The sequence below is a fragment of the Bombina bombina genome, chromosome 2 (assembly GCF_027579735.1).
Source record: "Bombina bombina isolate aBomBom1 chromosome 2, aBomBom1.pri, whole genome shotgun sequence".
NCBI classification, from domain to species: domain Eukaryota; kingdom Metazoa; phylum Chordata; class Amphibia; order Anura; family Bombinatoridae; genus Bombina; species Bombina bombina.
Window position 1 is genome coordinate 531830412 of NC_069500.1, and position 16590 is coordinate 531847001.

At 38.6% G+C, this 16590-nt stretch overlaps 1 protein-coding gene across 2 annotated transcripts in view; it reads right to left on the reverse strand.

Annotated features, from left to right (window-relative positions):
* IPO4 (importin 4) overlaps positions 1 to 16590 on the reverse strand; it is a 722238-nt gene that overhangs the window by 626101 nt on the left and 79547 nt on the right. For both annotated transcript variants that reach the window (XM_053702364.1, XM_053702363.1), the window contains exons 6-7: positions 1142 to 1321; positions 693 to 758 (exon numbers count right to left, since the gene is read on the reverse strand). In XM_053702364.1, the coding sequence (XP_053558339.1) occupies positions 693 to 758; positions 1142 to 1321 (246 nt within the window). The remainder of the gene's footprint in view (positions 1 to 692; positions 759 to 1141; positions 1322 to 16590) is intronic.

Genomic DNA, 16590 nt, shown 5'->3' on the forward strand with positions numbered 1-16590 from the left:
AAAAAAAATCTAGTTCTAATTTGAAGTTCAAACAAAGTGCTATTGCATTGTCTTTTTATCATGCATTTGTTGAGTATTCAAATCTACTCTATTTACTGGTCCTTTAATGGGTTTTTTTGGTTCTTATCTACCATCACATTCTTTGTTTTTGTGTTTGTGTGCTAGTATACACTAGAATCAATTGAAAACAAAAGGTGAAGATGAATGATTACACCAGTATGCATCATATCTAATAAAGTGAAAAATTATAGATTTTTTTTCAAATTAACCTTTTAACGCTGTTATGCCGTTCTATTCCATCATAATTACACTGGGCTTTAAAGCCGTTATAAAGGAATAGAATGTCATAGCCAACGGCTGTCCTGAAGCCTACTGTGCTTCTCAGACTTGATCGCGGTCTGGAGGGCGTTCCTAGGGTTATAGGGACGCCCCCCAGACCCGACCCAATAATTGAAATCTGTTCCGATGTAGACAAATTGAAATCACACGATCGCGTGATTTCAATTTGTCTACATTGGAACAGTTGTTCCGATGTAGACACTTTAACCCCGTCAGGAAAGAGTTAAATTTTAAAAAAAATGTAAATATTGAAAAAAATAAGTAATATTCCTTTAATATTGCTATATTTCACGTTACATAATTCATAATTTTTTTCACTTTCAGCAAAGATGATAAATGTCAAAACCACTTACCTCATTAACACTGATTATTTGTCGTATGGCTATCAGCAGTTTTGGAATTAAAGGCCTCAATAAATTCTGTAATAAGGAAATAATTAGGAAAAAGTAAACAAAACAATTTAATAAAAGAAAAATCAAATAACTGGACCCACTGAAAACAAAATAGAAAGAAAGGAAATAGGGCACACAGAGGAGAAAGCGATACAGTATATCCACATAAAACAACAAAGCAGAAAGAGAAGGAGGGATGGGAAGGTAAGATAGGACTTAAAGTATGGAAGGATGGAGAGAGCTAAACAAAATTTATAAAATCGCCTAGCAAATGGGAATAAATAACATAAATTAAATCAGCAAGGCAGGCAATAAGGAGTAAACACAAAGAAAAAAGAGGGAGAAAATGTAAAACAAATGTGAACAGAAGCACAAAATAAACTATTAAAAAGCAGCAAAACAGCACTCACAGTTTCAGGAGCTCCTAATTCTGGCACAATGCTAGTGAGTGACTGTAGCGTGTAGAAGAGGAGAGTTTGGTTCTGTGATTCATTCAGCGTGTGTTGAAAAAGACGAATTAAATCAGGGAAGTTGGACCGAAACAGTTCAGCATTGAGATCTAGAGCACATCTGAGAACAAGAAGTCCAACCTGTGACAATGAGACAATTTAGAAATCCAAACCACTCCACAGAGCCCAATGAGAAAAGCGAGAGAATCAAAATTCATTCTTACCTGATAAATTTATTTTTCTTTCTTGGTTATAAGAGTCCATGACGGAATTCTTTACACTTGGGGATTACATCACCTGGCCACTAGGAGGAGGCAAAGAAAGCTACACCAAAGTTCCAAGAAAGAAAGATATGTATCAGGTAAGAATAAATTATGATTTCTTTCTATTGATTGTGAGAGTCCATGACTGAATTATTTACACTTAGAAACCAATACCCAAGCTGAGAAGGCCACGTAAAGGATGGAGAGAAAAACACAGTAGACACCCATTTACCAAGTAGCACTGCATGTAAATCTTTTCTCCCAAAGTCTGCCTCAGCTGAGGTAAAAACATCAAACTTGTAAAATTTAGTAAACATGTGTAAGGATGACCACGTGGCAGACCTGCAAATTTGATCAACTGTGGCCTCGTTTCGGAAGGCCCAAGTGGTAGAAACTGAATGAGTAGAATGTGCAGTAATCCTGGCAGGCGGCTGTTGCCTTCCTCCAAGTAAGCCAAGCAAATAAGACTCTTCAACCAGTAAAAAAAAGCTTTGTGTACCCTCAGTTTCCAAGCATACAGCACAAACAGGCTAGAAGACTGACACATTTCCTTAGTAGCCTGTAGGTAAAACTAAAGCGCTTTAACAACATCCAGGTTGTGAAGAAGTCTTTCCTTAGAAGAAGTAAAATTCAGACAAATGGAAGAGACCAATATTTCCTTCGGAAGAAAACCAGCTACGTAATACGGCATTATCTTTGTGAAAATACCAGACAGAGAGGATCACAAAACAAAGCAGAAAGTTCAGAAACAGATGAAATGGCTAATAAAAAGTGAACCTTCCAAGATAAGATCTTCAAGATCCAGAGAATGCATAGGTTCAAATAGAGGAAGTTGTAAAACCCTCAACACTAAATTTAAATTCCAAGGATGGGAGACCGGTCTAACCACAGGGCGAATCTTTGCCAGAACCTGAACAAAAGACTGGATATCATGAAAATTGGCTAGCTTCCTATAAAGTAGAACAGAAAGAGACAAAATCTATCCCTTGATTGAGCTAGTAGATAGACCTTTATCTAGAACATCCTGAAGAAATTGCAGAAAATGAGATATTCTTACAGAATGCCAAGAAAAACCCTTACCTGAACACCAAGACAAATACACTTTCCAGACCTTATAATAGATCTTTCTGTTGAAAGGAACAAAACCACAAGCCAGATTTGCTTCTGGATTGCCTGTCCTGAGGTAAAAAGGCACCCCTTACCTCCTGTTACCATCCAAATAAAGTCTTACCCTTAAAGGCGAAACTAAAAAGGCAAGATTTTGACACCATGTCGGTTGACAAGGTTTTCAACCAGAGGACTCTATGACACAACACAGCAAGTGCTGTATTCTTCGTATTAATACACACAATTTGAATTTGTTTGCTCTCTTTTAAGGACTCAATCTTATCCTGAATCTTTTCCAAAGAAGATTATTCAGATACCAATTAATTATGAGAATCACATCAGAAAGCTGCAGCACCTCCTTGTAAAAAAAAAAAAAAAAAAAAAAAGCTCTATGTAAAAAAAAAAAAAAAAAAGCTCCAGCTTCCTATCCATAGGGTCCTTAAATGAAATGCTATCCTCTAATGGGATTGTCGTTCTTTTCGCTAGAGTGGAGTTAGCACCAGCCACTTTAGGAACAGTTCCCTAGAGTTCCAGATTTGCTTCTGGGACTGGGAATAATTTCTTAAAAGTAGGAGAAGGCGTAAAAGGAAATCAGATACTAAAGTTGGTACTGGAGAAGTATCAGAAACTTCAGACTTCGGTCTAAAAATCATATTTAGTTTCTGTACAGGCTTACTCTGTATAGGTCTAGAATCCTGGAAACCCAGAGTTTTTAAAACCTCCAGCAACAAAGCCCTAAGGTGGAACATTAAATCTTCTGCTTCCACATCAGACCCAGGACAAGAGTCATTAGAGAATATCTCGCAGTTAGAGCCCGAAGAAGAATCCTTAGACTCCTAAGCAGTCTGTGCTGGAGTATTGTTCCTAGAAGAGTCAGAAGTAATATGCTTAGATTTACGCTTACTTGCATACAAGAGGGAAACCACAGCATCCGACACCGCAGATTGTAAAAGGTACTTAAAAACTAGGCGCAAAATCCTTCACGCCTCCCTGTACACCACAATATGAGACTGGTCATCTGAGTTGACTGTGACTGTAAAACGGATGTTAAACAGGGATTACACAGTTGAGCAGGCAGGCATACCGTTGTCTGTTTGCAAAGTAAGCATTTGTTGTTAGCTATCACAAAATCATGAGATTCCCCCTCAGAAGTGATAGAATCAATAGGGTCAGGTGTCTAATGCTCCATAATATACCCCTTTTATAAATACCAGAGAACCGTAAAGAGGTACTAGTTAAGGAAACTGTATAATGTAAAATACGCTGTAGGAGACAAAATATGGTATAGGCACAGACCCTGAACCGTGACCCAGCCACACTCAGCACAAACTGATCCCCCTAAAGCTTAAGTGTGAAGGTCTTACCCCCTCCAACAAAAGGTACAATGGTCATCTATTTTGCCGGAACCTCCTGCAAATGTGTGCTACCAGTCCCAATCAAGAGACCGGAGCATTGTAACTGCAATCCCTGAATGTGCTGTGTCTCTTAAAAGGACAGAAAAGCTTCAAGAGCATCACAGTGAATAGACGAATAGGAGTACAAATAAAGTAGTGTACAAAACCTGGAGGTATAAATAGTTTTATACTGTGCAGGATAAGCTAATTTCTGTTTAATAAGCAGCATGTATCTCTTAGAAAGAAATTAAGCCATTCATGGACCCTTAGTGTAACTAGCAGTCAAGGCATAAAGAACATAATCTGGCCAGACAAAGGAACTTCCTAGCGACTTTCTTGGCTAGCCTAAGTGAATAAATTCTACCAGATACATTACACCCCCTTAGCATTACACTATAATCCCTCTTTTATAGGAACTTTCCATTGAGGGAGAAAGCAATCTTCAATCAAGAGCACCCAAATCCGGGCCATCTCCTTGACAAGGCAAATAAATACTGGAAGAGAGAAGGAAGTGAGAGGGATACTACAGCTTTGGTGTGCGGTTCTCTGCCTCCTCTTAGTGGCCAGGTGAGCAGTGTAAAGAACTCAGTCCTGGACTCTCACAACCAATAGAAAGAAAAAACATCATTTATGTAAGAACTTACCTGATAAATTCATTTATTTCATATTGGCAAGAGTCCATGAGCTAGTGACGTATGGGATATACAATCCTACCAGGAGGGGCAAAGTTTCCCAAACCTCAAAATGCCTATAAATACACCCCTCACCACACCCACAATTCAGTTTAACAAATAGCCAAGTAGTGGGGTGATAAAGAAAGGAGTAAAAAAGCATCAACAAAGGAATTGGAATAATTGTGCTTTATACAAAAAAATCATAACCACCATAAAAAGGGTGGGCCTCATGGACTCTTGCCAATATGAAAGAAATTAACTTATCAGGTAAATTCTTACATAAATGATGTTTTCTTTCATGTAATTGGCAAGAGTCCATGAGCTAGTGACGTATGGGATAGCAAATACCAAAGATGTGGAACTCCACTCAAGAGTACTAGAGAGGGAGGGATAAAAATAAAGACAGCCAATTCCGCTGAAAAAAATTAATCCACAACCCAAATCATAAGTTTTAATTTTATAAAGAAAAAGAAAAAAACTGAAATTATAAGCAGAAGAATCAAACTGAAACAGCTGCCTGAAGAACTTTTCTACCAAAAACTGCTTCTGAAGAAGAAAAAACATTAAAAATGCTAGAATTTAGTAAATGTATGCAAAGAAGACCAAGTTGCTGCTTTGCAAATCTGATCAACTGAAGCTTCATTCTTACAAGCCCAGAAAGTGGAAACAGATCTAGTAGAATGAGCCGTAATCCTCTGAGGCGGGGATTTAAAAGACTCCAAATAAGCGTGATGAATCAAAAGCTTTAACCACAAAGTCAAGGAAACAGCAGAAGCCTTCTGACCTTTCCTAGAACCAGAAAAGATAACAAATAGACTAGAAGTCTTCCTGAATTTTTTAGTAGCTTCAACATAATATTTCAAAGCTCTTACCACATCCAAAGAATGTAAGGATCTTTCCAAAGAACTCTTAAGATTAGGACACAAGGAAGGGACAACAATTTCTCTACTAATATTGTTGGAATTCACAACTTTAGGTAGGAATTTAAATGAATTCTGCAAAACCGCCTTATCCTGATGAAAAATCAGAAAAGGAGACTCACAAGAAAGAGCAGATAATTCAGAAACTCTTCTAGCAGAAGTGATGGCCAAAAGAAACAACACTTTCCAAGAAAGCAATTTAATGTCCAAAGAATGCATAGGCTTAAACGGAGGAGCCTGCAAAGCCTTTAAAACCAAATTAAGACTCCAGGGAGGAGAGATTGATTTAATGACAGGCTTGATACGGACCAACGCCTGTACAAAACAGACAGACAAGACAGAAAGAGCAGAAATTTGTCCTTTCAAAGAACTTGCAGACAAACCCTTATCCAAACCATCCTGAAGAAACTGTAAAATTCTAGGAATTCTAAAAGAATGCCAAGTGAATTTAAGAGAAGAACACCATGAAATGTAGGTCTTCCAAACTCGATAATAAATCTTTCTAGAAACAGATTTACGAGCCTGCAACATAGTTTTAATTACTGAGTCAGAGAAACCTCTATGACTAAGCACTAAGCGTTCAATTTCCATACCTTCAAATTGAATGATTTGATATCCTGATGGAAAAACGGACCTTGAGTTAGAAGGTCTGGTCTTAACGGAAGTGGCCAAGGTTGGCAACTGGACATCCGAACAAGATCCGCATACCAAAACCTGTGTGGCCATGCTGGAGCCACCAGCAGCACAAAGAATTGTTCCATGATGATTTTGGAAATCACTCTTGGGAGAACTAGAGGCGGAAAAATATAGGCAGGTTGATAACTCCAAGGAAGTGTCAACGCATCCACTGCCTCCGCCTGAGGATCCCTGGACCTGGACAGGTACCTGGGAAGTTTCTTGTTTAGATGAGATGCCATCAGATCTATTTCTGGAAGCCCCCAAATCTGAACAATTTGAAAAAACACATCTGGGTGAAGAGACCACTCTCCCGGATGTAAAGTCTGACGACTAAGATAATCCGCTTCCCTATTGTCTATACCTGGGATATGGACCACAGAAATTAGACAGGAGCTGGATTCCGCCCAGGCAAGTATCCGAGATACTTCTTTCATAGCTTGGGGACTGTGAGTCCCACCCTGATGATTGACATATGCCACAGTTGTGATATTGTCTGTCTGAAAACAAATGAACGGTTCTCTCTTCAAGAGAGGCAAAATCTGAAGAGCCCTGAAAATCGCATGGAGTTCCAAAATATTGATTGGTAATCTCGCCTCTTGAGATTTCCAAACCCCTTGTGCTGTCAGAGATCCCCAGACAGCTCCCTAACCTGAAAGACTCGCATCTGTTGTGATCCCGGTCCAGGTTGGACGAACAAAAGAGGCCCCTTGAACTATACGATGGTGATCTAACCAGCAAGTCAGAGAAAGTCGAACATTGGGATATAAGGATATTAATTGTGATATCCTTGTATAATCCCTGCACCATTGGTTCAGCATACAAAGTTGAAGAGGTCTCATGTGAAAACGAGCAAAGGGGATCGCGTCCGATGCTGCAGTCATGAGACCTAAAACCTCCATGCACATAGCTACTGAAGGGAAAGACTGAGACTGAAGGTTCCGACAGGCTGCAACCAACTTCAAACGTCTCTTGTCTGTTAGAGACAAAGTCATGGATACTGAATCTATCTGGAAACCTAAAAAGGTTACCTTTGTCTGAGGAATCAAATAACTTTTTGGTAAATTGATCCTCCAACCATGTCTTTGAAGAAACAACACTAGTTGATTTGTGTGAGATTCTGCAGAACATAAAGACTGAGCAAGTACCAAGATATCGTCCAAATAAGGAAACACTGCAATACCCCGCTCTCTGATTACAGGCACTGAGAACCTTTGAAAAGATCCTTGGAGCTGTTGCTAGGCTAAAAGGAAGAGCAACACATTGGTAATGTTTGTCTATAAAAGAGAATCTCAGGAACTGGTAGTGATCTGGATGAATCAGAATATGAAGATATGCATCCTGTAAGTCTATTGTGGAAATATAATGCCCTTGCTTAACAAAAGGCAGAATAGTCCTTATAGTCACAATTTTGAATGTTGGTATTCTTACATAACGATTCAAGATTTGTAGATCCAGAACTGGTCTGAATGAATTTTCTTTCTTTGTGACAATGAACAGATTTGAATAAAATCCCAGACCCTGTTCGTAAGAAGGAACCGGCATGATTACCCCAGAAGACTCCAGGTCTGAAACACACTTAAGGAAAGCCTGTGCTTTCTCGGGGTTCACTGGAATGCGTGAGAGAAAGAAACTTCTCACAGGCGGTCTTACTCTGAAACCTATTCTGTACCCCTGAGAGACAATGTTCTGAATCCAATGATTTTGGACTGTATTTATCCAAACATCCTTGAAAAATTTTAGTCTGCCCCCTACCAGCTGAGCTGGAATGAGGGCCGCACCTTCATGCGGACTTGGGGGTTGGTTTAGATCTCTTAAATGGCTTGGATTTATTCCAGACTGAGGAAGGCTTCCAATTGGAAACAGATTCCTTAGGGGAAGGATTAGTTTTCTGTTCCTTATTCTGTCGAAAGGAACGAAAACGGTTAGAAGCTTTAAATTTACCCTTAGATTTTTTATCCTGAGGTAAAAAAGCCCCCTTCCCCCCAGTAACAGTTGAAATTATAGAATCCAACTGAGAACCAAAAATGTATTACCTTGGAAAGAAAGAGATAGCAACGTCGATTTAGAAGTCATATCAGCATTCCAAGATTTAAGCCATAAAGCTCTTCTAGCTAAAAGAGCTAAAGACATATATCTAACATCAATTCTGATGATATCAAAAATGGCATCACAAACAAAATTATTAGCATGTTGAATTAACTTAACAATGCTATACATATTATGGTCTGATACTTGTTGCGCTAAAGTTTCCAACCAAAAAGTTGAAGCAGCTGCAACATCAGCCAAAGAAATAGCAGGCCTAAGAAGATGACCTGAACATAAATAAGCCTTCCTTAGATAGGATTCAAGTTTCCTTTCTAAAGGATCTTTAAAAGAAGTACTGTCTTCCGTAGGAATAGTAGTACGCTTAGCAAGAATAGAGATGGCCCCATCAACTTTGGGGATCTTTTCCCAAAACTCCAATCTATCAGTGGGCAAAGGATACAATTTTTTAAACCTTGAAGGAGGAGTAAAAGAAGTACCCAGTCTATTCCATTCCTTTGAAATCATATCTGAAATAGCATCAGGAACTCGAAAAACCTCTGGAATAACAACATGAGGTTTATAAACCGAATTTAAACGTTTACTAGTTTTAGTATCAAGAGGACTAGACTCCGCTATATCTAATGCAATCAACACTTCCTTCAATAAAGAACGAATATACTCCATTTTAAATAAATACAAAGATTTGTCAGTGTCAATATCTGAGACAGGATCCTCTGAATCAGACAGATCCTCATCAGAGATAGAAAAATCAGTATGTTGGCGGTCATTTGAAAATTCATTAACTGTATGAGAAGTTTTAAAAGACCTTTTACGTTTATTAGAAGGCAGAATGGCAGACAAAGCCTTCTGAATGGAATCAGAAATAAATTCTCTCAAATTGACAGGAATATCCTGAACATTAGATGTTGATGGACCAGCAACAGGTAATGCAACACTACTGATGGAAATATTCTCTGCATGTAAAAGTTTATCATGACAACTATTACAAACTACAGCCGGAGGAACAGTTACTACAAGTTTACAACAAATGCACTTAGCTTTGGTAGAACCGATATCAGACAGCAGGATTCCAGTAGTAGATTCTGAAACAGGATCAGATTAAGACATCTTGCAATATGTAAGAGAAAAAACAACATATAAAATATAAAATTATCTATTTCCTTATATGACAGTTTCAGGAATGGGAAAAAATGCAAACAGACAAAGAAAAAAAGGACCAGAGGCAAAAGGAAATGAAGTCTTAAATAATGACAAACAGTTTGGCGCCAAGTATGATGCCCACAACTGAAAATATTTTTTGCCGCCAAAAACGTCCGCAACAAACATGAGCATCATAGATGACATAACCTCATGAAAAGACTCGGCGTCAACTAAGACGCCGGAATTGACGAATTTGCGTAAACAAACCTAATTCTCGCGCCAAAAAAGTCTCGCGCAAAGAATGGCGCAATAAATTATAGCATTTTGCGCTCACGCAAGCCTAATACAGCCCGCAATTTAGAAAAAAGAATCAATTTGAAAACCTCAGGTAAAAAAAAAAAATTTCAATGCATTTCCCAAATATGAAACGGACAGTCTGCAAAAAAGGAAATAACATAATATATGTAAGAACTTACCTGATAAATTCATTTCTTTCATATTAGCAAGAGTCCATGAGCTAGTGACATATGGGATATACATTCCTACCAGGAGGGGCAAAGTTTCCCAAACCTCAAAATGCCTACAAATACACCCCTCACCACACCCACAAATCAGTTTAACGAATAGCCAAGAAGTGGGGTGATAAGAAAAAGTGCGAAAGCATCAAAAATAAGGAATTGGAATAGTTGTGCTTTATACAAAAAAACCATAATCACCACAAAAAAAGGGTGGGTCTCATGGACTCTTGCTAATATGAAAGAAATGAATTTATCAGGTAAGTTCTTACATAAATTATGTTTTCTTTCATGTAATTAGCAAGAGTCCATGAGCTAGTGACGTATGGGATAATAAATACCCAAGATGTGGAACTTCCACGCAAGAGTCACTAGAGAGGGAGGGATAAAATAAAGACAGCCAATTCCGCTGAAAAATAATCCACACCCCAAAACAAAGTTTAAAACTTATAATGAAAAAAACTGAAATTATAAGCAGAAGAATCAAACTGAAACAGCTGCCTGAAGTACTTTTCTATCAAAAACTGCTTCAGAAGAAGAAAATACATCAAAATGGTAGAATTTAGTAAAAGTATGCAAAGACCACCAAGTTGCTGCTTTGCAAATCTGATCAACCGAAGCTTCATTCCTAAACGCCCAGGAAGTAGAAACTGACCTAGTAGAATGAGCTGTAATCCTTTGAGGCGGAGTTCTACCCGACTCAACATAAGCATGATGAATCAAAAACTTTAACCAAGATGCCAAAGAAATGGCAGAGGCCTTCTGACCTTTCCTAGAACCAGAAAAGATAACAAATAGACTAGAAATCTTTCAGAAATCTTTAGTAGCTTCAACATAATATTTCAAAGCTCTTACCACATCCAAAGAATGTAACGATCTTTCCTTAGAATTCTTAGGATTAGGACACAATGAAGGAACCACAATCTCTCTACTAATGCTGTTAGAATTCACAATCTTAGGTAAAAATTTAAATGAAGTCCGCAAAACTGCCTTATCCTGATGAAAAATCAGAAAAGGAGATTCACAAGAAAGAGCAGATAACTCAGAAACTCTTCTAGCAGAAGAGATGGCCAAAAGAAACAAAACTTTCCAAGAAAGTAATTTAATATCCAAAGAATGCATAGGTTCAAAAGGAGGAGCTTGTAGAGCTCCCAGAACCAAATTTAAACTCCAAGGAGGAGAAATTGACTTAATGACAGGTTTGATACGAACCAAAGCCTGTACAAAACAATGAATATCAGGAAGATTAGCAATCTTTCTGTGAAACAGCACAGAAAGAGCAGAAATTTGTCCTTTCAAGGAACTTGCAGACAAACCTTTATCCAGACCATCCTGAAGAAACTGTAAAATTCTAGGAATTCTAAAAGAATGCCAGGAAAATTGAAGAGAAGAACACCAAGAAATGTAAGTCTTCCAGACTCGATAATATATCTTCCTAGACACAGATTTACGAGCCTGTAACATAGTATTAATTACGGAGTCAGAGAAACCTCTATGACTGAGAATCAAGCGTTCAATCTCCATACCTTCAAATTTAATGATTTGAGATCCTGATGGAAAAATGGGCCTTGAGATAGAAGGTCTGGTCTTAACGGAAGAGTCCAAAGTTGGCAAGAAGCCATCCAAACCAGATCCGCATACCAAAACTGTGAGGCCATGCTGGAGCCACCAGCAGTAAAAACGAACACTCCTTTAGAATTTTGGAAATCACTCTTGGAAGAAGAACTAGAGGCGGAAAGATATAGGCAGGATGATACTTCCAAGGAAGCGACAATGCATCCACTGCCTCCGCCTGAGGATCCCTGGATCTGGACAGATACCTGGGAAGTTTCTTGTTTAGATGAGAGGCCATCAGATCTATTTCTGGAAGACCCCAGATTTGAACAATCTGAAGAAATACCTCTGAGTGAAGAGACCATTCACCCGGATGTAACGACTGAGATAATCCGCTTCCCAATTGTCTATACCTGGGATGTGAACCGCAGAAATTAGACAGGAGCTGGATTCCGCCCATACAAGTATCCGAGATACTTCTTTCATAGCCAGAGGACTGTGAGTCCCCCCTTGATGATTGACATATGCCACGGTTGTGACATTGTCCGTCTGAAAACAAATGAACGATTCTCTCTTTAGAAGAGGCCACGACTGAAGAGCTCTGAAAATCGCACGGAGTTCCAAAATGTTGATTGGTAATCTCGCCTCCTGAGATTCCCAAACCCCCTGCGCTGTCAGAGACCCCCATACAGCTCCCCAACCTGTCAGACTCGCATCCGTTGAGATCACAGTCCAGGTTGGAAGAACAAAAGAAGCCCCTTGAACTAAACGATGGTGATCTGTCCACCACGTCAGAGTATCGTACAATCGGATTTAAAGATATTAACTGTGATATCTTTGTATAATCCCTGCACCACTGGTTCAGCATACAGAGCTGAAGAGGTCGCATGTGAAAACGAGCAAAGGGGATCGCGTCCGATGCAGCAGTCATAAGACCTAGAATTTCCATGCATAAGGCTACCGAAGGGAATGATTGAAACTGAAGGTTTCGACAAGCTGAAATTAATTTCAGACGTCTCTTGTCCGTCAGAGACAAAGTCATGGACACTGAATCTATCTGGAAACCTAAAAAGGTTACCCTTGTCTGAGGAATCAATGAACTCTTTGGTAAATTGATCCTCCAACCATGTTCTTGAAGAAACAACACAAGTCGATTCGTATGTGATTCTGCTAAATGTGAGGACTGAGCAAGTACCAAGATATCGTCCAAATAAGGAAATACCACAATACCCTGTTCTCTGATTACAGATAGAAGGGCACCGAGAACCTTTGAAAAAATCCTTGGAGCCGTTGATAGACCGAACGGCAGAGCCACAAATTGGTAATGCTTGTCTAGAAAAGAGAATCTCAGGAACTGAAAGTGATCTGGATGAATCGGAATATGCAGATATGCATCCTGCAAATCTATTGTGGACATATAATGCCCTTGATGAACAAAAGGCAGAATAGTCCTTATAGTTACGATTTTGAATGTTGGTATCCTTACATAACGATTCAATATTTTTAAATCCAGAACTGGTCTGAAGGAATTCTCCTTCTTTGGTACAATGAATAGATTTGAGTAATACCCCAGACCCTGTTCCAGAACTGGAACAGGCACAATTACTCCAGCCAACTCTAGATCTGAAACACATTTCAGAAACGCCTGAGCCTTCACTGGATTTATTGGAATGCGAGAAAGAAAAAATCTTCTTGCAGGTGGCCTTACCTTGAAACCTATTCTGTACCCTTGTGAAACAATGTTCTGAATCCAAAGACTGTGAATCGAATTGATCCAAATTTCTTTGAAAAATCGTAATCTGCCCCCTACCAGCTGTGCTGGAATGAGGGCCGCACCTTCATGTGGACTTGGGAGCTGGCTTTGGCTTTCTAAAAGGCTTGGATTTATTCCAGACTGGAGATGGTTTCCAAACAGAAACCGTTCCTTTAGGGGAAGGATCAGGCTTTTGTTCCTTATTCTGACGAAAGGAACGAAAACGATTAGCAGCCCTATATTTACCTTTAGATTTTTTATCCTGAGGTAAAAAAGTTCCTTTCCCCCCAGTAACAGTTGAAATAATAGAATCCAACTGGGAACCAAACAATTTATTACCTTGGAAAGAAAGGGAAAGCAAAGTTGACTTAGAAGACATATCAGCATTCCAAGTTTTAAGCCATAAAGCTCTTCTAGCTAGAATAGCTAAAGACATATACCTGACATCAACTCTAATGATATCAAAGATGGCATCACAAATAAAGTTATTAGCATGTTGAAGAAGCTTAACAATGCTATGAGTATTATGATCTGACACTTGATTGTGCCAAAGCCTCCAACCAAAAAGTGGAAGCTGCAGCAACATCAGCCAAAGAAATAGCAGGCCTAAGAAGATTACCTGAACATAAATAAGCTTTCCTTAGAAAGGATTCAATCTTCCTATCTAAAGGATCCTTAAAGGAAGTACTATCTGCCGTAGGAATAGTAGTACGCTTAGCAAGAGTAGAGATAGCCCCATCAACTTTAGGGATTTTGTCCAAAAACTCTAATCTGTCAGATGGCACAGGATACAATTTCTTAAATCTTTTAGAAGGAGTAAAAGAATTACCCAGATTATTCCATTCCCTAGAAATTACTTCAGAAATAGCATCAGGAACAGGAAAAACTTCCAGAATAACTGTAGGAGGTTTAAAAACCGAATTTAAACGCTTAGTAGATTTAGTATCAAGAGGACTAGAAATCCTCCATTTCTAATGCGATTAAAACTTCTTTAAGTAAAGAACGAATAAATTCCATTTTAAATAAATATGAAGATTTATCAGTGTCAATATCTGAGACTGAATCCTCTGAACCAGAAAAATCCTCATCAGAAACAGACAAATCAGAATGATGATGTTCATTTAAAAATTCATCTGAGAAATGAGAAGTTTTAAAAGACCTTTTACGCTTACTGGAAGAAGGAATAACAGACATAGCCTTCCTAATAGATTTAGAAACAAAATCTCTTATATTAACAGGAACATCCTGAGTATTAGATGTTGATGGAACAGCAACAGGTAATGGAATATTACTAATGGAAATTTTATCTGCATTAGCAAGTTTATCATGACATTCATCACAAATTACAGCCGGAGGAACAGTTACCACAAGTTTACAACAAATGCACTTAACTTTGGTAGAACCAGCATCAGGCAGCGTTTTTCCAGAAGTAGCTTCTGATCCAGGGTCAATCTGAGACATCTTGCAATATGTAAGAGAAAAAACAACATATAAAGCAAAATCTATCAAATTCCTTAAATAACAGTTTCAGGAATGGGAAAAAATGCCAATGAACAAGCCTCTAGTAACCAGAAGCAAAAGAAAAATGAGACTTAAATAATGGGGAAAAAAAGGTGGAGACAATAATGACGCCCACATTTTTTAGCGCCAAAAAAGACGCCCACATTATTGGCGCCTAAATGCTTTTGGCGCCAAGAATGACGCCACATCCGGTGACGCCGACATTTTTGGCGCAAAACATCAAAAAAATTACGCAATCACAAACAACTTCCGGCGACAAGTATGACGCCGGAAATGACAAAGAATTTTTTTGCGCCAAAAAAGTCCGCGCCAAGAATGACGCAATAAAATGAAGCATTTTCAGCCCCCGCGAGCCTAACAGCCCACAGGGAAAAAAGTCAATTGAAATGTAAGAAAAAATTGATAATTCATATGCATTATTCCAAATAATGAAACTGACTGTCTGAAATAAGGAATATTGATCATCCTGAATCAAGGCAAATAAATGTTTAAACACATATATTTAGAACTTTTATAAAAAAGTGCCCAACCATAGCTTAGAGTGTCACAAAAAATAAGACTTACTTACCCCAGGACACTCATCTACATGTAGTAGAAAGCCAAACCAGTACTGAAACGAGAATCAGTAGAGGTAATGGTATATATCGTCGATCTGAAAAGGGAGGTAAGAGATGAATCTCTACGACCGATAACAGAGAACCTATGAAATAGATCCCGTAGAAGGAGACCATTGAATTCAAATAGGCAATACTCTCTTCACATCCCTCGGACATTCACTGCACTCTGAGAGGAAAACCGGGCTCCAGCCTGCTGCGAAGCGCATATCAACGTAGAATCTAGCACAAACTTTCTTCACCACCTCCATGGGAGGCAAAGTTTGTAAAACTGATTTGTGGGTGTGGTGAGGGGTGTATTTGTAGGCATTTTGAGGTTTGGGAAACTTTGCCCCTCCTGGTAGGAATGTATATCCCATACGTCACTAGCTCATGGACTCTTGCTAATTACATGAAAGAAATACTGATAAACCTGAATCATGGCAAATATAAGTATAAACATATATTTCCAACTTTATATACAAAGTGCCAAACCATAGCTGAGAGTGTCTTAAATAAATGAAACATACTTACCAAAAGACACTCATCCACATATAGCAGATAGCCAAACCAGTACTGAAACGAGAATCAGTAGAGGTAATGGCAAATTGAGAGTATATCGTCGATCTGAAAAGGGAGGTAGGAGATGAATCTCTACGGCCGATAACAGAGAACCTATGAAATAGATCCCAGTTAGGATGACCATTGTATTCAATAGGTGATACTTCATTCACATCCCTCTGACATTCACTGTACTCTAAAAGGAATCAGGCTTCAAAATGCTGAGAAGCGCATGTCAACGTAGAAATCTTAGCACAAACTTACTTCACCACCTCCATAGGAGGCAAAGTTTGTAAAACTGAATTGTGGGTGTGGTGAGGGGTGCATTTATAGGCATTTTGAGGTTTGGGAAACTTTGCCCCTCCTGGTAGGATTGTATATCCCATACGTCACTAGCTCATGGACTCTTGCCAATTACATGAAAGAAAGTGATTCCCTACTTTAAGGCAGTGCACTTTTTAGGATAATAAACTCATCTAAGGATGCAACCTTTATAGTCAAGAGGGGTCTCCTACCAGATTTTGAAATAAAACTTTACTACTTTACTACTTGATTCCCTACACAGAGTATTACCTATAAATTACGAATTAACTGTATATACAAAAACATATACAATTACACTTTGTATTGTATTTAGATTAGTTTATAGTGTAAGGAAATGTTTAAGACGGATGTAATGTTGAATATCTAG